This window comes from Pteropus medius, unplaced genomic scaffold, assembly GCF_902729225.1.
Source record: "Pteropus medius unplaced genomic scaffold, Ma_sr-lr_union100, whole genome shotgun sequence".
In the NCBI taxonomy this organism is placed as follows: domain Eukaryota; kingdom Metazoa; phylum Chordata; class Mammalia; order Chiroptera; family Pteropodidae; genus Pteropus; species Pteropus medius.
In genome coordinates this window covers 28747074-28772019 of record NW_024354502.1, presented here as the reverse complement: position 1 = coordinate 28772019, position 24946 = coordinate 28747074, and the positions used below count along the sequence as shown (strand labels likewise).

At 33.3% G+C, this 24946-nt stretch overlaps 1 protein-coding gene across 1 annotated transcript in view; it reads right to left on the bottom strand.

The window, feature by feature from the left end:
- Positions 1 to 24946, bottom strand: part of LOC120595419 (disintegrin and metalloproteinase domain-containing protein 32-like) — a 168961-nt gene that overhangs the window by 29229 nt on the left and 114786 nt on the right. The window contains exons 18-19 of the mRNA XM_039853518.1: positions 17964 to 18063; positions 16631 to 16790 (exon numbers count right to left, since the gene is read on the bottom strand). Of these exons, the coding sequence (XP_039709452.1) occupies positions 16631 to 16790; positions 17964 to 18063 (260 nt within the window). The remainder of the gene's footprint in view (positions 1 to 16630; positions 16791 to 17963; positions 18064 to 24946) is intronic.

Genomic DNA, 24946 nt, shown 5'->3' with positions numbered 1-24946 from the left:
TGGATTTCCTCAAAATTAATGACTCCAATAAGGGGCTAATATCCAAACTATTAAAAGAACTCACACAACTCAATAACAACAACAACAAAACAATCCAATTAAAAAATGGACAGAGGGGTTGGACAGACACTTCTCTCAAAAAGACATACAAATGGCCAAAAGACAAATGAAAAGATTCTCAACTTCACTAGCTATTAGGGAAATGCAAATCAAAACCCAGTAAGATACCACCTCACACCTGTTTTAATGGCTATCATCAACAAAACAAGTAACCGCAAGTGTTGGAGAGGTTATGGGGAGAAAGGAATGCTCATAAATTGCTGGTGGGAATGTAAATTAGTATAGCCAATATGGAAAACAGTATGATATTTCCTCAAAAATATTAAGAATAGAATTACCATATGATCCAGCAACCCCACTTCTGGGTATCTACCCCAAAATTCGAAAACATTTCTCCATAAAGATATGTATACCCCGATGTTCACTGCATTATTATTCATGGTGGCCAAGACATGAAAACAACTGAAGTGCCCTTTGATAGATGACTGGATAAAGAAGAAATGATACATATATACAATGGAATATTACTCAGCCATAAGAAAAGATGAAATAATGCCATTTGCAACAACACGGATGGATCCGGAGATTATCATGCTAAGCGAAATAAGCCAGACAGAAAAAGATGAGGATCATATGATTTCACTCATATGTGGGATATAAAACAGAAAGCAACAGATATGTTAGACAAACAAAAACTCATAGACATAGACAACAATTTAGTGGTTACCAAAGACAAAAGTGAGAGTGGAGAGGTAGACAAGGGTAAAGAGGGTCAAATATATGGTGACAGAAGGAGATCTGACTTTGGGTGGTGAACACAGTGCAATATACAGATGATGAAATATTGAATTTTACACTTGAAACCTATGTAATTTTATTTACCAGTGTCACTCTGATAAATTTAATAATTAAAAAAAGAAATGCTTCCTCAAAAAACACAAAGTATTTTAATATTGTGTTGCTCATTTATTTTTTCATTAAAAAATCAATATATTACACATGATATTTTAAACAAAATATATATCAACATTAAAAAATTTTTTTTGCTCTTTGAAAGTATGAAAAGACAAGCCTCAGATCAGGAGAACATATTTGCAAGTCATACATACGATAAAAGACATGTACCCAGAATATATAAAGAACACTCAAAATGAAACAATAGAAAAACAAAAAAACTTTTTTTTAAAATGTAAAGATTTAAATGACTAAATAATAAAAAGAAAACCCAGTTAAAAATGGGGCCTTTCAAGTGGAACTACCATCTTCTAGTAACTGGTCAAAATGGCCAACACTAAAGGAAAAAGAAGAAATACCTGCTATATGTTCTTTAGGTGTTTTAGAAAACATAGAGTTGTTCCTTTAACCACATACATGTGAATCTACAGATATTACAGAAGTCAAAAGAATGGATATTGTTCAAAAAGGAATGACCCACATCATTAACAAGGCAAAACTGAAAGTGTTACCTTGAATGCTGTTGGAATTGTGATAAACAAACAGGTTAAGGGCAAGATTCTTGCCAAGAGATTTAATGTATGTATTGAGCATATTAAGCACTCTACAGGCTGAGGTAGCTTCCTGAAACATGCGAAGGAAAATGAACAAAGAAGAAAGCCAAAGAGAAAGTTTTTGGGTTCAACTGAAGCACCAATCTGTTCCACCTAGAGAAGCACACTTTGCAAGAACCAATGGAAAGGAGCCAGAGCTGCTGGAACCCAATCCTCATAAAATTATAGCATAATAGATATAAAATAAATCAATAAATAAATGACCTCTGAACTGTAAGTAAATTAAAAATGAGCAAAAGATTTGAATATGAACGTCTCTCAAGATGTACAGATGACAACCACATGAAACAACTCTCAACATCATTAGTCATTAGAGAAATATGAATTAAAACCACGAGATGCCACTATTCGCTGTCAGAACTGCCAAAATTTTTAAAAAATAAATAACCATACCAAGTGTTGTTGAGAATGTGAAGAAACTAGAACTCTCACATACTAGTAGTTGGAATATAAGATGGTACAACTGCTTTGAAGAACAGTTTGGCTCTTTCTTTAGAAATCAAACACATACCTACCATATTACCCCAACATTCCAATCTTGGGTATTAACTCAAGAAAAAGAAAGTATATATTTGCATAGAGACTTGTATATAAATGTTCATAGTGGCTTTATTTATAACAGCCAAAAACTGGAAGCAACCCAAACATCCATCAACACATGAATGGATAAACAAATTATGGTATATCTATACAACTGAATAGTTATTAGCAATAAAAAGGAACAAACTATCGATACACACAAACATGGATGGATTGCAAAATAATTATGGTTAGTGAAATAAACCAGATAAAAATAAAGAGTACAAACTGCATGATTCCAATTATATAAAGTTCTAGAAAATTGGAACTAAACTATAGTAACTGATCAACTATAGAAAGCTGATCAACAGTCTGGGAATAAAGGAGGTGAAAGAGGCAGGAGTGGGGATTATAAAGAGGCACAAGGAAACTGGGGCATGACAGATACCTTCATAAACTTGATTGCGATAATGGTTTTACTAGTGTTACTTTTCAAATTATCAAAGCATACCAAATGACACACTTAAAACATATGCAATTTACTATATATCAATTATACCTCACTAAAACTACATATTAAAAAAGAGCACGCTATTGATACACATAACAGCAAGTGTAGATTTCAAATGCATTATACTAAGAGAAAGAAGGCAGACTCAAAAGACTGCATACTGTATAATTCTGTTTATACGAAGTTCTGGAATGGGCAAAACTATAGGCAAAGAAGATAGGTCTGTCAGTGGCAGAAGCTGGAAGTGGAATGAGAGGAAATTTGTGGGGTGATGAAATTGTTCTATATGTTTTGTGTGGGCATAGTGTGTGCATGTATTCATTAAACTCACAGACTTATACATACTAAAATGATTAATTTTACCACACTATTTTTTAAAGCCTAATTCTAGTGTCGAACGAAGAAAAAGGAGGGAGAGAAGAAGAGAAAAAGAACAATCACCATCACCACAAATATATAGGCTGGAATGGAAGACCATAAAATATAGAAATTCCAGAAGGATAAAGGAGATCAAATGGGAAAGAGTCAATCGCTGAAGAGATAGTAACTTAGAATTTTCCATAATTAAAGAAATGCATAATAATTAAATATTATTATAAGTTCAGAGTTTTGTAAATAAAAACAAACTCATATCATACCATGTCATTGTAAATGGCAAGATAATTTAAAGTCAGGAAGTGTGATATCTAGATTTTTTTTCCTCAGGATTGCTTCAGCTATTCAGAGTCTTTTGTGATTCCACACAAATATGATGATTATTTTTGTTTTATTTCTTTGAAAAATGCCATTGGAATATTGATGGGGATTGCATTAAATCTGTATGTTGCTTTGGATAATATGGACATTTTAATTATGTTAATTCTTCCAATCCATGAACACAAAATATCTTTCCATTTCTTTGTGTCTTCTTCAATTTCTTTTAAAAATATCTGTAGTGTTCAATGTATTGGTCCTTCATATCCTTTGTTAATTTTATTCCTAGATATTTTATTATTTTTGTTGCAATTGCAAAAGGAATTGTTTTTCCATTTCTCTTTCTGAAATTTCATTGTTAGTATATAGTAACACAATGGATTTTTGTACATCGGTTTTGTATCCTGAAACTTTACTGTATTTGTTTATTGTTTCAAATAGTTCTTTGGTGGAGTCTTTATAGATCTCTATGTAAAGAATCTTTAGAATAGCTATAATCAACAAAACAAATAATAACAAGTGTTGGAGAGGTTCTGAATACAAAGGAACTATCTACAATCTACACTGCTGGTGGAAATGTAAATTGGTACAGCCACTATGGAAAATAGTGTGGAGATTCCTCGTAAAATTAAGAATAGAATTACCTTATGACGCAGCAATCCCTCTTCTGGGTATCAAACACCCAAAATTGAAACATTTATTTGTAAAGATATATGTACCCCTATGTTCGTTGCAGCATTATTCACAGTGGCCAAGACATGGTAACAACAAAACTCTCCTTCAATAGATGATTGGATAAAGAAGTGGTACATATATACAATGGAATATTACTCAGCCATAAGAAAAGATGAAATACTGCCATTTGAGACAACATGAATGGATGGATCTTGAGAATAGCATACTAAGGGAAAAAAGTTAGACAGAAAAAGTTAAGAATCATATGATTTCACTCATATGTGGGGTATAAAAGTGAAAGTAACATATGAACAAGAAAATAAACAAAACCTCATAAACACAGACAACAGTATGGTGGTTACCAGAGGAGAAGGAGGGTAGGGGAAGTAGAAAAGGGTAAAGGGGGTCAAATATATGGTGATGGAAGAAGATTTTACTTTGGATGGTGAATACACATTGTACAATATACAGATGATGTAGTATAGAATTGTACACTTGAAGCCTATATAATCTTATTAACCAATGTCAACCCAATATATTTAATAAAATTTTTTAAAAAGTTTGCATGGCAAAGGAAACCATTAACAAAATGAAAAAAACAACCTACTTATTGGGAGAAGAATCCACCAATGATAGATAAAAGAAGGGGTTAAAAATCAAAATTTATAAAAACCTCATAAAATAACACCAAAAAAAAAAGCCAATTAAAATGTGCAGAAGAGGAGATGGTGAGAAAACATGGTGGAGTGAGAGACATCCTCAGATCTCTCCCCCTGAAACAACAATAAGCTGAACATCTAAAACTCAACAACAACAACAAAAAAACATCCAAACTGCAAACCAGCACATCTGAGCATAGGATCTTGGCATAAGAGATACCACAAGTCAGAACCCCGGGTGTCGAGCAGTAGACCTGGAGAAATAAAGAAGCTGCCTCTCGCAGCTGCTTGAGCTCCTTGGAGGAGGAGGTAGAGGGGTGAAGGTGCAGCGACTTGCCTGATCAGCTTGCCTGGAAGTACCAGAACTTTTAGCACCTGGCAGCAGGGCCCAGTCATCAGGGCAGAAAGCAGAGAAGCAGGATGGGACAGTAGAGAAACAATAGGTGACTTTTACCTGCCCCAGTTCCAAAACCGGGGATGAGCTGCAGCACCCAACCCCAAATCCAGACGGCCCCTCCACCCATACCCTCTGAGACCAAACATTGTGGAGCCCCAGGGGAATCTGAGCAAATGCTACTGAAACTGTCGCGAACACTTACAGGGACTAAAACTGAGAGTAGCAAGTGTGATTAAATATCTACAAGAAAATAAAAAAGTTATTTAGGCTTTAGATAAGATAGGGAACCAAGAGGATTAAACGTCACCTACTGGAAACCAAAAAAGTACCTTCTTTGCAGCAGGCTAAAGAGAGACCTTTATATAATAAATCCTCTTTCTGGAAAAACAACAGAATACACTTCCATCAATGCCTAAGTGCAAAAATAGTCCCTTAAAAACCATGAACAACGAAGGTGACAAGGCATCTCAGAAAAAAAAAATGTCTAGAAAATAAGCTTACAGACATAGAAATATGCGACATAAATGACAGAGAATTCAGGATGGTACTTCTGAAAAAAATTGATATCCAAAGTGACTCAAATCAACAATTTCAAGACTTGAAAAAATATCTAGATGAACGGAGCAAGGAGATTGAAACCCTCAAAAGGAACCAAATAGAACTTCTGGAGATGAAGAACACACTGCAAGAGTTGAAAAATGAAATAGCAAGCTTGGGAAATAGAATCGACTAAATGAGGAAAGGATCAGTTATATTGAAGACAAAAATCTAGAAATAAATTGGAAGGAAGAAGAGAGAAACCAAAGAATAAAAAATAGTGAAAGAGAAATACAATAAGTAGCTGATACCATCAGGAAAGGAAACGTAAGAATAACGGGCATTATCGAAGGCGAAGAAAAGGGGAGCAAGGACTAGAAAGCATTTTCAGACAAATAGTAGACGAGAATTTCCCAAATCTAAGGAATGAGCTGGACCTTGGAATTCAAGAAGTCAACAAAACACCCAATTATCTCAATCCAAAAAGGCCTTCACCAAGACACATTGTATTAAAGTTATCGAAAATCAACAACAAAGAGAATTTTCAGGGCAGCCAGGGAAATGAAAATAGTAACATATAAAGGAAAATCCATTAGATTATCCTAGGACTTCTTAGCACAAACCTTACAAGACAGAAAAAATGGAATTAAATATTTAAACTACTAAGTGAAAGGAATTACCAGCCTAGAATAATGTATCCAGCTAAGCTCTCCTTTAGATATGAAGGAGAAATGAAGATATTTCCAGACATACAAAAATTGAGGGAATTCTCCACTACGAGGCCTGCACTACAGAAAATACTGAAAGGTTGTCAGCTCATCTAAAACAAAATGACATAACAAACAAAAAAAAAATCGTAATTAGGAGTAAAGTGACTATCAGGCAAATAGAAGCAGAGGAGTATAACCCTTACTAAGAACAGAGCATTATAAGCTTAAATAATACGAAGAGAATTGCTATAGCAAGATAATAATGAATGTTCAGCATACATAGGGACAAACTGAGATAACAATGACTGAACAGGGGAGGATTCAAAGATCCAAATTTCCAAAGGACAAAGGAGATAAGGCACATGCAGAAGAAAATGGACAACTATATATATATATATATATATATATATATATATATATATATATATATGTATATATATATACATATGTATATATATATATTGTATATATATATATATACATGCGTGTATATATATAACTATCCTTTTCATATTCATAAGAGTAACCACACACCAAAGATTCAGAACTAAAGTATGTAACATAAAACAAGAAAAACCAGAGGCAAAACCCACAAAAGCCAACCAAAATAAAGAAAACAGAAACACAAGGACAAGGAAGCAATGGAAACACCAAGCTACCAGAAAGCAAAAGTTAAAATGGCTAAAAGAAGACCTTATATTTCAATAATTACCCTAAAAGGAAAAGAACTGAGCTCACCAATAAAAAGGCACAATGGATCAAAAAAAAAAACCCAACCATATGCTGCCTCCAGGAGACACATCTCAGCTCCAAAGACAAATATAGACTCAGAGTGAAAGGATGGAAAATGATATTTCAAGCAAATGGCATTCAGAGAAAAGGAGGAATAGCAGTAGTGATATAAGATGAAATAGACTTCAAAATAGAAAAGGTAAAGAAAGATATTGAGGCACACTTCATAATGATAAAGGGAATCATACACCAAGAAGACATAACACTTATTAATATCTATGTTCCCAATCAGGGAGCCCTGAAATATGTAAAGCAATTACTAACAGAACTAAAGGAAGAAACAGATCAAAACACTATCGTAGTAGGGGACCTAAAATACCCCACTGTTGGATATGGACAGATCATCCAAACAGAAAATCAATAAGGAAATAACATCCTTAAATGACACATTAGACCAATTGGACATAATTGACATATACAGAGCCTTCCATCCCAAAAGAGCTGCTTATACAATCTTCTCTAGTGCACATGGAACATTCTCAAGAATCAACCAAATACTGGGACATAGAAATAGCCTCAACAAATATAAGAGGGTTGAAATTATACCAACCATATTCTCTGATCATAAGGCTTTGTAACTAGAGATCAACTGCAGAAAGAAATCAAGAAGAACCACAAATACATGGAGATTAAACAACATGCTACTGAAAAATAACTGGGTCAGGGAAGAAATAAAAAGAGAGATCAAGAGATACACAGAAATGAATGATAATGATACTATAACATATCAAAACTTTTTGGGACATGGCAAAAGCGGTCACCAGAGGAAAGTTCATATCATTACAGGGCTATCTCCAAAAACAAGTACGAGCCTAATAAACAACCTAAAGTTTCATCTTAAAAAAAAAAACTAGAAAAGAAATAACAAACAAGGCCTAAAGTCAACAGAAAAAAAAGAAATAATCAAAATTAGAGTAGAAATAAATGAAATTGAAAACAAAAAAAAATAGAAAAAATGAATGCAACAAAGAGCTGGTTCTTTGAGAATGTTAATAAAATTGACAAATACCTGGCTAGACACACTCGAGAAAAAAAGAAAAAGGACGCAAAAAAAAAAAATCAGGGAAGAAAGAGGGAAAACTACTACTGATATCACAGAAATATATAGGATCATGCAAAAATACTATAAAAAAGTATATAACACCAAAGTTAATAATCTAGAAGAAATGAATCAGTACTTAGAAAAATACAACCTTCCTAGACTGAATCAAGAAGATCTGGAAAATCTAAATAGACCGATCAGCAGTATGGAAATTGAAACAATCATCAAAAACCTACCAAAAACTAAAAGTCCGTGACCAGAAGGCTTCACCAGCAAATTCTACCAAAGATTCAAAGAAGTCTTAATACCTATTCTCCTCAAACACTTCCAAAAAATTGAAGAGGAGGCAACACTTCCCAATTCATTTTATGAGGCCAATATTACTCTGATACCAAAACCTGGTAAAGATAACACACACATAAAAAAACTACAGACCAATATCTCTCATCAACACGCATGCAGAAATCATAAATAAGATACTAGTGAACCGAATACAGCAACATACTAAAAAGATTATACACCACGATCAAGTGGGCTTCATCTCAGTGGCACAGGGATGGTTCAACATACGCAAATCGATTCATGTGATATACCACATAAACAAATGAAAAAATAAGAATCATATGATCATATCAATAGATACAGGAAAAGCCTTCGACAAGATACAGCATCCATTTATGATCAAAATACTTCACAAAATCAGTATAGAAGGAGAGTAACTTAACATAATAAAGGCCATATATGACAAACACTAGCCAACATCATACTTAACGGTGAAAAACTAAAAACCTTCCTTCTAAGATCAGGAACAAGGCAAGGCTGTCCACTATCGCTACTCTTATTTATTCAATATAACATTGGAGGTCCAAGAGAGTGCAATCACACAAAAGAAAGATATAAAAGGCATCCAAATAGGAAACAAAGAAGTCAAACTGTCACTATTTGCAGATGACATGATTCTCACATAGAAAACCCTAGACTCCACAAGAACACTACTGGAAACAATAAGCAAATACAGTAAAGTCTCGGGATATAAAATCAACGTTCAAAAATCCATAGCATTCCTATACTCTAATAATGAAGCATGAAAAAAAGAAGTGAAAAAATAATTCCTTTTGCTATCGCAACAAAAAGAATAAAATACCTAAGAAGAAATTTAATGAAACATGTGAAGGACCTATACAATGAAAACTACAAGACCCTATTAAAAGAAATCGAGGAAGATACAAAGAAATGGAAAGATATTCCGTGTTCTTAGTTTGGAAGAATTAAAACGACCATATCACCTAAAGCATTATACAGATTTAATGCAATTCCCATCAAAATCTGATCAACATTTTTCAAAGAAATAGAACAAAAAATCATCAGATTTGTATGGAAGCACAAAAGACCCCGAAATGCCAAAGCCATCCTGAGAGAAAAAGAACGAGGCTGGAGGCATCACTCTGCCCAACTTCAAATTATACTACAAAGTGATAGTAATCAAAACAGCATGGTACTGACATCAAAATAAACACGCAGACCAGTGGAACAGAATCGAGAGTCCAGAAGGAAACCCATATTTATATGGGCAAATAATTTTCGGCAAAGAACCCAAAATCATGCAAAGGAGAAAGGAAAGCCTCTTCAATAAATGGTGCTGGGAAAACTAGAAGGCCACCTGCAAAAGAATGAAACTAGACTGTTGTCTATCACTGCACACCAAAATTAACTCAAAATGGATTAAGGAGCTGAAAAAAGGACCTGAAACAATAAAATGCATAGAATAAAACATAAGAATTAAACTCAAGGACCTTGGACTTAAAGAAGATTTTATGGATTTGACCTCAAAGGCAAGGGAAGTAAAAGCAAAAATAAATAAATGGGACTACATCAAACTAAAAAGCTTCTGTTCAGCAAAAGAAATCATCAACAAGGTAAAAAGACAACCATCCAATAAAGGCCTAATACAAAGAACTCATACAACTCAATAACAACAAAACAGCAAACGATCCAATCAAGAAATGGGCAGAGGACCTGAACCGACATTTCTCCCTAGAGGACATACGAATGGCCAACAAATATATGAAAAGATGCTCAACTTCATTAGCTATTAGGGAAATGCAAACAAGAACCACGATGAGATAAAACCACCTCACACCTGTTAGAATAGCTATAATCAACAGGACAAGTAATAACAAATGTTGGAGAGGATGTGGAGAAAAAAGAACCCTCATACACTGCAGGTGGGACTGCAAATTGGTACAGCCACTATGGAAAACAGTATGGAGGTTCCTCAGAAAACTCAGAATGGATCTACCATATGATCCAGCAATCCCTCTACTATTCATAGCAGCACTATTCACAGTGGCCAGGACATGGAAGCAACTGAAGTGTTCTATGATAGATGATTGTTTAAAGAAGCTGTGGTACATATATACAATGGAATATTACTCAGCCATAAGAAGAGATGAAATACTGCCATTTGCGACAACATGGATGGACCTCGAGATAATCATGCTAAGCAAAATAAGCCAGACTGAAAAGGCTGAAAATCACATGATATCACTAATATGTGGGATATAAACTCTAAATTAATAAATGAACAGAACAGAGACTCAGGGACATGGACAATGGGCTAGTGGTTACCAGAGGGTAGGGAGCGGGGGAGGAAGGAAGAGGTAGACAGTGTAAAGGTGGTCAAATATAAGGGGTTTGGGGGAGGGTGAAGTGGGTAAAGGGGATCAAATATATGGTAGCTGAAGAAATCTGGCCTCTTGGTGGTAATCACATAATAGGATATATAGATGTCAAATTATAATATACACCTGAAAATTATATAATTGTATTAACCAATGTTACCCCAATACACACACACACAAAAAAAAAGAAAAAGAAAAAAGACAAGTTAAAAGTCGCCTAAAAAATGAGCAGAAGACCAGAATAGACACTTTTCCAAAGAGGACATACAGATGGCCAACAGACATATGGAAAGATGCTCAACGTCTCTAAACATTAGAAAAAAAAAATTGAAACCACAATGAGATATCATCTCATGCCTGTCAGAAGGGTATCATCAATACATCAACAAACAAAAAGTGTTGCAAGGATGTGGAGAAAAGCTAACCTTCAGGTATTGTTGATGGGTTTGCAAATTGGTGCAGCAGCTACTATATAAAACAGTATGGAGATTCTTCAAAAATTTAAAAATAGTACTACCTTATGTTAGCAATTAACTTCTGAGTATTATCTGAAGAAATCCAAAACAGTAAGTTGAAAAGATATATGCATCTCTATGTTTGCTGCAGCATTATTTGCAACAGCCAAGAGATGGAAGCAACCTAGAAAATTGGATAAAGAAGAGGTGGTACAATTATACAATGGAATATTACTTAGCCGAAGAAAAGAATAAAATCTTACCCTCTGCAATGACATGGATGGTCCTAGAGGGTATTATGCTGAGTGAAATAAGTCAGACAATGATGATATGATTTCACTTATATGTGAAATCTAAAAAACAAAATAAATGAACAAACAAATGGGCTAGTGGTTACCAGAGGGTAGGGAGCGGGGGAGGAAGGAAGAGGTAGACAGTGTAAAGGTGGTCAAATATAAGGGGTATGGGGGAGGGTGAAGTGGGTAAAGGGGATCAAATATATGGTAGCTGAAGAAATCTGGTAACCACTAGCCCATTTGTTTGTTCATTTATTTTGTTTTTTAGATTTCACATATAAGAAACAGACTCATAGATGCAGGGAACAAACTGATGGCTGCCAGATGGAAAGGGGTTTAAGAGACTGGATGAAGAAGGGATTAAGAAGTACAAACTGGTAATTACAAAATACTCACAGATATTTAAAGTACAGTACAGGGAATATAGTCAATAATATTGTAACAACTATTATGGTGCCAGCTGGGTACTAGACTTATCAGAGGGATCACGCCATAACTTATATCAATGTCTAATTACTATGCTATATACCTGAAACTACTATAAAATAACATTGAAAGTCGACTGTAATTGAAAAATAAAAATAAAAAATTTTTCATAATACTATACACACATATACTCAAAAATGAGTACAAGTAAATACTGGTGAATATGTAGTTTAATAATATTGTATCAATACCAATTCCCCAGCTGTGAAAATGCACTATATTAATGTAAGATGTTATCATTGGGAAAACCTAAGTGAAGGGTAAATCTTAAAGGGGCCACATCCGCGAGCAGACTTTCACAGTGGCAGACCTGCTCGCTCTGAGCACCAGTGCCAATTTGACTTCACAGGGACTTACAGGGGCAGGAGACTGAGTTGTTGGAATGAGAGCTCAGGCAACACTGACTCTATACAGAAGTGCCGGAGGTATTCATTGTTCCTCTGTTAAGCCTTCCCCTTTCCCAGTGTGCAGACTCAGTCTGCCATAGCCTTGACGTCATCAGACTGGATAACAGAGGTCGCTCCACCCAGAGGATTCCCTGAAACCCCGCCTCCTCCAACTCACGGCCCCACCCAAGCCACATCCAGGTGTATCCGCAGCGAATCAGGGGCTCCTTGAAGAGTAGCGCCTAGACTCACCATGGTAGCAGCTGACCTCAGTTTCTGGTGTGGCCTTTTGAGGCAACTTAGAGCATAGCATGAATTGCTTGCTGAATCTTAACAGGTGGCCCTAGAGGGGCACAGGCTTGGGCTAAATTTGGTCTGCAGCTGAACCCCTCTCAGGACTGTGCCACTGGACACCTATTACACAAATCCACACTAATAAAACTGGGAGACTTAGGAGCTTTACTTAGTACATAGAAACAGACACAGAAAGACAGCCAAAATGGGAAGACAAAGCAGCAGAAACCATACAAGAGAACAGAACAGAGATCCAAAAGTAATAGAGTCAAGCAATCTAACAGATGCAGAGTTCAAAACACTGAATATAAAGATGCTCAATGAACTTTTGGGACGTGTAGATGAATTCAGTGAGAACTTCAACAATAAGATAAAAAACATAAAAATGGAAATGGAAATTATAAAAGAAAACCAGTCAGAAATGAAGAACACATTATCCGAGAAGTATATTAAATGGAATAAACAAAGTGAATAAAGAATAGAATCAAATGACCTATACAGAGAATGGGAAATTCAAGGACACTCAATCAGAATGGCAAGAAAAAAGATGCCAAGATTATAATAATAATTTAAAGAACCTATGGGACATTATTAAAAGCAAAAATATTTGTGTCATAGGGGTACCTGAAGGAAAAAAAGACGTCAAAGAGCTAATTGAAGAAATAATGTTGGAAAACTTCCCTAACCTGGTGAAAGAAATAGACATAAAACCCTAGGAAGCTCAGACAATCCCACAAACCAGGAATCCAAAGAGGCCCGCACCAAGACACTTCATAATTAAAATCCCAAAGTTTAAATACAAAGAGAGAATCTTAAAAGCAGCAAGAGAAAAGCAGTTAGTTGCCTACAAGGGAGCACCCATAAGACTGGCAGCTGATTTCTCAAAAGAAACTATGCAGGACAGAAGGGTTTGGCACAAGATATTCGATGCCATGAAAACTCACGATCTACAACCAAGAATACTTGATCCGGCAAAGCTATCCTTTAGAGTTGACGGACAGATAAAGAGCTTCCCAGACAAAAACAAGCTAAAGGAATTTATCAACACCAAGCCAGTATTACAGGAAATGTTGGAGGGACTTCTCTGAGAAGAAAAAACATGTATCAAAAACAGGAATAAAGAATGGTAACAGCTACATTCCTATCAACAAGTACCTCAAATGGAAAAACTTAAGCGCTCCAACCAAAAGACAGCATGGCTGAATAGATAAGAAAACAAGACCCCTACATATGCTACCTATAAGAGACTCACTTCAGATTAAAAGATATACACACACTGAAAGGAAGGGGATGGAAAAAGATATTGCCTTGATGGACCTAGAGGGTATTGTGTTGAATGAAATGGGTTGGATATAGGAAGACAAATATTGCATGTGGAATCTAAAGAACAAAATCAATGACAACAACAATAACAACAAAAGCAGAAATAAAGTCATAGATACAGAGAATATTTAGAAGGATACTAGAAGGGAGGGGGTTAGGGAGGACAAAAAAAAGGCAAAGGGATTAAGGGGTACAAATGGATAGTTGCAGAATAGACATGGAGATACAGAGTATAGCATGGGAAGGATGGTTAATAATGTTATTATAAATATGTAAGAGGGAAGAGGGGTGATCACTTTGCAAGTTATGTGGATCTCTGATCACTATGTTATACAACTTAAACTAGTATATCATTGTATGACAACTATAAGTGAAAAAAAAGCTCATTGGATTGTACAATGTAAATACAAGCAGCTAATTGTCTATTATATTTCAATAAAGATGAAAAAGAAAAAAATGTTTCCCTTTATGAAAATAAAATCTTTAATCTGATAAAAAAATGAAAAAGGGATGAAAAAAAGACATACTAGGTAAATCTAACTTTCAAATAACAAGTTGGTATAGCAATATAAAAAAGTGACAACAGAATTTAGGATACAATTATTAATGATAAAAAGAAACACATCAAGAACATATCAGAAATTTAGTCACTGCCTCAGAATATATAAAGCAGAAGTTTCAACAATCAGAAGGAAAGTCATGACATATTGGAAAACTTCATTTTCCAGCTCACAGAAAATAAATTATCAAGCAGACAAGAAAAAAAAATAGTAAGTATAAAGATAATTTGAAACAGCACGATGAAACATTGCCACTTGTGACAACATGGATGGATCTTGAGATTATCATGCTAAGCAAAATAACTGAGACAGAAAAAATTAAAAATGATATGATTTTACTCATATGTGGGATATGAGTAAATGAAAGCAACAAATGAACAAGACAAAACTCAAAGACACACACAACAGTTTAGTGGTTACTATATGAAAGGGAGGGCGGGGGAGGTACATGAGGGTAAAGGGGGTCAAATATATAGTGACAAAAGATTTGACTTTGGGTGATGAACACATAATGCAATATACAGATGATGTATTATTGAACTGTACACTTGAAATCTATATAATTTTAAAACCAATGTCACCCCAATAAATTTAATAAAAAATAAAAATAAAATAAAAAGGTTATTCTAAAAACAAAGAAACAAACATACCATGTCACAATAATCTCAGCATACATATCAACCACACATTTTTACAAAAATTGACTTCTTTTCTGGATCCAACATTTGAAAGTCTAAATAATAAAGTCAAGTTTCTCCCGATAAGTAATAAAATTGGAAAATGATTTTTATAGCAACAAAAATAAATCACATAACTGAAAACTAAAGAATAAAATTCAGTCATGATTTAAACAAGAAATCATACTGGAAATTTCTAATTTTTTGAACCAAATGTCAACTATATCTTAAAAACTGGAGAGGGTAGATAAAATGATATATAAAGGGGAAAGTTTTAGCTTTTAAAACATATGTTAGAAAATAAGAGATTTAAAATTAATAAACAAAGAATTAGATTCAAGAAAGCTAGATTTGAAACAGAGCAAAGGTCGAACAAAAAGGAAAAGAGCAAAACTTAAGTATAATAAACATAAAGGAAATATAAAGATCTCAACAAAACTAAACTATTTTTCAAATTACTAATAAAATAGGAAAACTTCTAAGAAGACTGATCATGAAAAATAAAAAGAGAAAAAAATGAAATTAGAATTAGAAGAGGAAATGTGCCTATAAAAAACTATAAATATTTAAAATTATATATAATTCTAGATATGGCTCATGGATATGGCACATACAGCCATATGTAGTAAAAATATGTAACATACATCAACTTTCAGATTTTTCTCTGCAGCGAGGAAGATAATACTAGAAGGGGATTATAGCTGTAGATGCAGTGGTTACCTCATAAAAAAATAAGAAAAATATTAACATTTTTTAAAATTTCTAATGGTGGGCAAATGGGTGTTTGAAACCTTGTTCTCCTTGTGTTTGAATTACTTTTTTAAAAAGTAAAAATATGTTGCAGGCTAAATTATAAATTCACCTTCTGAAGATTTTATACAAAAAATTTTTTTAAAATTATTTCATACATGAGGCAGCAATGCACATTGAAATATTTCATATATGATAAGGCCCAGAAATCTTCATTTTTAATAGTATTTATTAAGTATTTTCTGGTGTTTCTTCTTTAAGTGACACAGATCACTTTGAGAGCCACCAGGGTATTTGAAAGCAATAGATGTGTATACATTTGAGGTTTTCTTCTCTCAATTTAAAAGACAGACTTTGGCCAAGTTACTTAAACTACACTCTCAAATTTTTGTATCTCTAAAATGGGAATTTTCAAAATTATCACACACAATTAAGTGAGATACTAATGTAGTACTCAAAGTCCCTGTAAAAGTCCCTGTTGCTGCTTATGATAATGTCTTATATATGATTAGATTCAAATGGTACTAAAGTTTAACTTCAGAACACAAATTCGATTTACCCACTACTTAGGGATTCCTCTTCTTTGGTGAACCACTTTTTCAAACGATTCCATGAAATAGCTATTACGGTTGTTATAATGAGAACAGGTAAAGCAATATAGAAACCCAGAAGCCACCGGTTCTTTTCAGCCTTCCAAAAAGTTCTTTCCATGATTAAACCTAAAAATAAAAATACATTTTAAAATCAAGGTAAAAAAATTAAGCTGTCTAACTTTCAAGTTGCAGCAAACTAATTACAATGTTCTTAATTTTTGTTATTATTCAAATAACATGGACAAATAATATAATCATAATTCTATTATGATTCTTTGGACTATCTCTATTATCTCTCATTCTAAAAGAATAGAGACCAAGTTCTAGAAAGCTGCAACGTATTCTACATTATATAGAATCTACAGCAAAATCTCACCATAACACTGTTAATGGGACTGAAAATTTTCAATAATATATGAAGTGGGATAGTGTGATTGCAAGGTTATCCAAAAAAATATGCAGTAACAAGGTGCATTATCATAGAATTTCACTATATTTGTGGATATCCTGTTTTTCTTTACTAGATTGTTGGCTTTTTGACATTAGAGATCTGTTTTTATATATGGAACCATTGCAGTGCTACTAAAACAGCACTGGCATAAAAATCAGGAGACTTGATTCCTAACCCTAATTATGCAACTAGTTAGCACTGGGTGCCCAAAACATATTCTTTAAGATCCTTAAGTAGAAGGGCTTTATTTTGTTACTGTACATCCCATGTGCCATATGACCAGCACCTAGCATATATTAGGAGTTCCATAAATATTTGCTAAATCAATGAATGAATAACATAAACTAAAGTCATGGTGAAAGAATTGAACATTGTGCTAGATGTTCAGAGATCCCTCTGTGATCTCTTTAACAACAATTTACGGATTTTTCTCATTTAAACTGTAAACCCCTTCACAGTAAAAACTTATCTTTGATTTCCTTTATTTTTTCTATAATGAACACATAGTAACAGTGCTAGGCACAGAGGAAATGTTTGTGTAGAGCTGAGATTACAGGATCAATTATAAAAGGAGGAAATGTTGAAAGATACTCTTAAAGGTGAAAATCAATGATATCAGTAAATAAAAATTTTAAAAGATACTCTCAGCTTTAATCATATTTGAGAGTTAAAATTAAAAAAAGAGCAAAGCTAAGAAGGCATGTTTGGTTTCCATTTCTTGAAAGAAGCCTATTTACCTTTTAATTACAAATATTGGCTTCTTCCTCAGTGACAAAAATATAACTTTGTTTTTATGAAGATAGGCTATTTGAGAATTTTATTAAATGGATATGTAAATAGATACTTGCCTGGTTTTTCAAGCAATACAGAAGTTTCTCTGCTACTCTGCTGGCAATTTGGAGGTTGGAATCCCTGAGAACAATGACAATTCAACTTGGAAGTACACACCTAGGATCATTTTTAAAAATTTAAATGAGCATTTAAGAATATTTTCTCATAGAAAGTAAAATGATCAGACAGATCATCAACTTTACTTTTGTATTTTCATCTAGTGTAATTTTGTTTGATTTATTTAGAGAGGTAAACTTATAAGTCAAATGATTTCATAGCCTAAAGCATGTGTGTCTGTGCACACGCACACAAAAAACTGCTTTAAAAAAGCTATGAAGGCTCACGATATTTGCATCGAGAAAATTTACCAGCTTCAAATGCTCACCTGAAAATTTAGTGTGCAATTTCAAAAACAGATATTTAAATTCTAATGACAATGAGACACTTTTAGTGGTGTGCTGTAGCCAGCTAGTACCAGCTCCCAGAGCTGACAGTACACATCTCTTCTCAAGTTCAGTGACATCATGTGGTATTCTGAAGTATTTGTACTTACAAATGAAGACTTTACCCACCTCAGGTGGTTATTAAACATTTGTTTGTTTGTTTTTGCCAATCGCATGAGATTTTATTGGCAGTTTTAGAAGCAACACCTTGCTAGGTCAGTTGGTAGAACATGAGACATTAAATATTTAAGAACATAACACTGCCCTTGACCATTATCAGGTTTTACTTTTTATTTAATTAAATTTTTTTAGGTGTCATTGGCTAATAAAATTATACAGGTTTCAATTGTACAAGTCAATAATATGTCATATGTGTATTGCATGTGTTCACCACCCAAAGTTAAATTTCCTTATTGGTATTTTTTTTTTTTTTGCTTTTATTTGCTTGAGTTTTAGGCAAAGGCTTTTTGTATTAGAAGCAGATACCAGATACATAGATACAGCATAGCATTAGGAACTGCAGGTTTCTATAATTAATAAATTAATTATCAAATAATAATAATAGCAAACATCTTTATGGTGCTCACTATGTGTGAGTTTTTATTCTGAGCACTTTATACAGATTTACTCATTCAATCTTTACAACAACATTGTGAGATCAGGACTATTATTATTACCCCTTTACAGATGAAAAAACTGAGGCAAAAGTCACATGGCTGGTAAGTGATAGAACCAAGATTTAAACCCAAGCAACCTGGTTTCAGAAGCCCTGCCCTTGACCATAATGCTATGCTACCTCTCAAAATAATATAAAACATCTCTCAGTTTCTAAGATCTCAATTTAAGAACATGAATCTAATTTCTCTATTCCACAGCTTCGATGTACAAAGGAAAAAGGTACTGTGTTCAGGGTATCCAATGTCCCATCATACCACTTTCATGATGGGGGGTGTGTGTGTATACTTTTACTCTAGAATAGTTCACATAAGTGATGTTGGCCTTCTTAGGAGACACTTGTCAGTTTGTTCTAATATCATGCTGTTACTTTTGGACCACATGGTTAAGGTGCGATCATCCAAGTTTTTCCTCTCTAAGTTACTATGCTTCCATTATAATTAATAATTAATTTATAAGGAGATACTTGTAAGATGATGTAAGTATCTAGGTCCCATAAAACTTTCATCCACTAGTTTCAGCATCCATTGATAATTATTTAACTCAATTATTCCTTCTATATTGATTATACTATAAGGGTTTTCCCTTATCTCCATTTATTTATTCAGTTATTGCTATCAGTAATATATTACTGATATGGCCAAATGATCTTTGACAAGGGTGCCCAGACCACTCAGTAGAGAAAGAGGAGTCTCTTTAGAAAAAGGTGCTGGGAAAACTAGATAGCCAATGCAAAAGAATAAAGTTTCCCATATGTCATACCATGCACATAAATTTGAGTTAATATAAATTAACTCAAAATGGATTAAAGACTTAAATGTAAGCCCTAAGACTATAAAAAGCAAGAAAAAATGCAGAAAAATAGCTTCATAACACTGGACTACACAATTTCTTGGATATGACACTAAAAGTACAATCAACAAAAGTAAAAACAGACAAATGGGTCTACAACCTTAAAAACTTTTGTGCATCCAAAGATACAACCAACAAAGTGAAAAGAAAACCTATGAAATTAGAAAAGACTTGCAAATCATATATCTGATAAGGGGTTAATATTCAGAATATACAAAAACTCCTACAACTCAACAACAACAAAATCAAATAACCTATTTAAAAAATGAGAAAAGGACTTGAACAGACATTTCTTCAAAAATGATATACAAATGACCAACAAAAATATGAACAGATGCTCAACATCACTAATCATAAGAAAAAGGCAAAAAAACCCACAATGATATCACTTTATACCTATTAGGGTGACTACTATTTTTTTAAAAAAATCACAAAAACAAGTGTTGGCAAAGGTGTGGAGATACTGGAATTCTTAAACACTGTTGGTGGGATTGTAAAATAGTACAATTGTATTGGAAAACAGTATAGATATTGTTCAAAAAATTAAAAACAGAACTACCATATGATCCATTAATCCAACTTTTGGGTACATACACAAAAGAATTGAAAGCAAAATCTCAAGTGACACTTGTATACTCATTTAGCACCATTATTCACAAGAGCCAAGAGGTAGAAACAATCTGAATGTCCATCAACAGATGATTATATTAACAAAATAGGGTATATATGTACAAAGGAATATTATTCAACCTTAAAAAGGAAGGAAATCATGTCATATGCTACAACATGGATGAATCTTGAGAATGTTATGCTAAGTAAAATAAGCCATTACTAAAAGGCAAATACTGTATTATTCAATTTACATGAGGTATCTAAAGTAGTCAAGTTCATAGAAACAAAACAGAACGGTGGTTTGCAGGGTCTGTTGCAATGGTGGAAAGAAGAGTTGTTTAATTGGTACTAGAGTTTCAGATTTGCAAGATGAAAAAGTTCTGGAGATCTTTTTCACAACAATGTAAATAAACGTAACTACTGAACTGACACTTAAAAATGGTTACGATGGCAATTTTTACATTGTGTTTTTTAAATAACTTTTTATTTTCAATTACCATTAACATACAATATTATATTAGTTGCAGTGTACAATATAGTGACTGCACATTCATACAACTTATTAAGTGATTACCCCCAATAGATCTCACACAAGACATAGTTTTTACACTATTATTGACTGTATTTTATATGCCATACTTTACACGCCCATGACTATTTCACAATTTGTTCCTTTTAATTCCTTCTCCTCTTTCACCCATGCCCCAAAACTGCCTCACCTGGGTAACGATCAAAATGTTCTCTGTATCTATGAGTTTGTTTCTGTTTCATTTCATCAATTACTTTTTTTTTTTTCAGATTCTACATATAAGTAAAATCATATGGAATCCTGAACTAGAGAGCCTGGTGTGGAGCTGAGACCCCTTGCTCTTCATGGGGGACCTCCACAGCCAAGATAGCCCTCTCAATTTTTAACCACCACATATGTGTGTGGGACCAGCCCATTCTGTATCTCCACCCTTACTATCAGTGTCAAGTGGCTTCTTACGTATATCCTTAGTTATAGGACTTCTGTCCAGCTAGACTTCAGGAAATTCTCAATGACAGTTGTCTTGTGGTTTAGTTATACTTTTGAGGTGGTCTTGAGAGGAGAGCACAGCATTTACCTACTTTGCCATCTAGACGATGTGGATGTTATGTGGTTTTTACCACAATAAAAAAATTTCATAGTAGCTTTATTCAAAATAGCCGCAACTTTAAACGATCAGATCATCATCAACAGATGAATGAATAAATTGTGTAATATCCATAAAATGGGATATTTACAGCAATAAAATAAGACTACTCTGTTATAAATGCCATAGTATATTATTAGTGTGTTTATTTCAAACTGTCAATTGTCTTTTTTAAAACATTTCAATGAAATGTAGTATTTCATATTTATCCACTTCTTTTTCATTTCTGGCACTCTTCATTACTTTTGTGTAGACCCATACTTACATCTGACATTATTTTCCTTCCACCTGAGTGTAGTTTAATATTTCCTGTAGTGCATAGCAATAAATTCTCTCAGATGCTTATATCTGAGAAAAAGTATTTTCTAGCCTTAATTTTTGAAAGATTCTCATTGGATCTATAGAATACTAAACTGACAGTTTTTTCCTCTCATTTAAATTATGCCATTTGTTTTTTATCTTACATATTTTCTGATAAGAAGTCTGAAGTCATTCTTCTCATTCTTCCTCTGGAAATAATGGGTCTTTTTCTCTGGCCACATTTAAAATATTCTCTTCATTGTTTGTTTGATTATAATGTGCTTTTGTTTGTATTTCTTTGTGCTTTACTGATTTGAAATTTATTGATCTTCTTGGAACTTGAGTTTATGATTTTTATCAAATTTTAAAAATTATTTTAATATTTCCAGTCTCCTCTCTTTCTCTTCTCCTTCTGCAACTGCTGAAACATTTGATAGTATCCCACTGGTTCATCTTTTTCAGTGTTTTTATCTTTTGCTTCCATTTGAATAGTTTCTATTGCCTTACCTTTAAGCTCACTGATATTATCCTCTGTTTTGCCTGTTTTGTTGTTAATCCCATTTGCAGAATGTTTCATTTCAATTATAGCATTTTCCCATTTCTAGAAATTCTATGTGTATTTTTTCATATCTCTCATTTCTCTCATTATGGTAATGTTTTCTTTTAGATCCATGAGAAAATTTACAATAGCTTTTTTAAAATTAAATTTGTTGAGGTAACATTAGTTAATAAAATTATTTGGGTTTCAAGCGTACATTTTGACATTACATATGTATATTGCATTATGTGTTCATTATCCAAAGATGTGGTACATATATAAAATGGAATATGACTCAGCTATAATAGCTTTTTAAAGTCTCTATCAGCTAACATTTCGGGGGCTGTTTCTACTGACGAATTTTTTTCTCAAAGTATGGGTCACATAATTCTCCTTCTTTGCAAGTTTGTTACTTTTTAAATTTTTATGCTAGATATTGTCAATATTACATTGTGTAGAATGCCTGCATTTTGTTGTTTTCCTTTAAAGATTGCTGTACTTTGTGCTGGGAGGCAGTTAAGTTACTTGCAGAACAGCTTGATCAGGTTTGTTTTTAAGGCTTTGATAGGGAAAATTTAGAATATCCTTTTCTCTAGGGTTAATTTAGTAGTGTTACTAGTATGACACTTCTGGTATCTCTAATGATTATCCCAGGTTTTCACAAAATCTCTTCACTTTAATCATAACTCAAATATCTGCTGGCCCTCTGTAAACACTGAAATTGTTCAGCTTAAAGTACTCTCATTCTTTCCCTGATCTGTGGGGTTTCATATTCATGAACAGACCTATGAGGACCTCTATGCAAATTTCTGAAACTCTTCCTGCATATTACTGCCTCTTCTTAGGAACTCTGCCTTACAAATTCCATCCACTCATGGTATTGTAAACCAAAAACTGACATCAGGAATAGAGCCAGGGCAATCATAGGACACATTTCCTTGTTTCTCTTCTCTTAGGGAACAAAGTTTTATGTTGCTTATTGTCTAATATCTGAAAACTCTTCTCAAACATTTCTTTCCAATTTTCAAGCTATTATGGCAAGAGTATAATTAATGATCCACATATTCTTCCATACCCCCAAAACCAATGAACTTTTGAGAAAAGGGTAATTCTGCTTTTATAAAGGTAAATAGTAGCCTCATTGTTTCTCCACTATACCTTAAGTCTTTGTGTGAAAAACAAAATATAGCGTATATCCCTGGAGATCTAATTATGGTCTTGAATACTATTTCTTTTTCAAAAGTATCAGAGTTTCCCATAGAGAGATTGATTCCACATATGTGACTGGACAATTAAAGAAGAATCTGTTTGTGTCAGAGGTCAAGGATGACTTTCAAGGTACTCAGGAAGTCGTATTATTTTAATTTTTCCTTTATGATCTAGTTAATATAATAAAGCGATATAATAATTAAAAGTACAGCTACTAGACATAAGTGGGAAATTTTGTTGTTAGTTTTAAGAGATGACTGTCTACCAAAAACCTCAATAATTTTATATAATTTAGCCAGTTGCCTGAATAGAAATAAATATGCAAATATCCTTAACTTTTCTAGACACAAAATGTAATGGTGAAAGATCCCTAATCACACTAGCAACGAAACTATGAAATATGTGAAAATAATTTTAACAAAGAACATGCAACATCATGTAAAGAGAACTGCAAAACTTTCCTTAAGACAGTAACAAAGACTTGAACAAATAATCCAAGATACAAAAATTAGAAAAGTTGACATATCAAATTTTATATTTAATTGATTTTTACCAATTGCTACAAAACATAAAATGATATTTTACCACTGTGAGAATAGGCCAATAAAATAAAACAGCCATTATGCATATCTGACAAATGAATAATATACATAGTACTACATCTTAGACACCACATGGAATTTAGAAGCCCAATAAGAAAAAGGTAGGAATACATCATTTTCTGATCAATGCATCATTATTAAATATATGAAAATATATTCAATCTCATCAATAGTCAAAGCACAGTTAATGAAAACAATAGAGAACTTTCTCTCACATATGAAAATGGCAAATCTTAAAAATAAAAGAGCACTTAGAGGAGACAAATAATTGAAAGAGGCATATCCATATGTTTATTATTATAAATTTATAAAACTTTCTGAAAGCATTTAAAAAATTTAAATGACTATCTTAAAAGGGATTACCGCCTTACACTCTATAATTCCACTTCTGGAATCTATCCTATTAAAAAAAAAAGAATGCTTATAAATATTTATATATGTTTGTTCATCAAAGCAAATTTTGATAATAATAAAGAATCAAACATCATTTAATATTTAACACATGAGAATGGTTAAAATACAAGTAACATTATATATTATCATTTCTCATAACGATTATTAGGCAATGTTTAAAATATCAAAAAATTCTTAGGA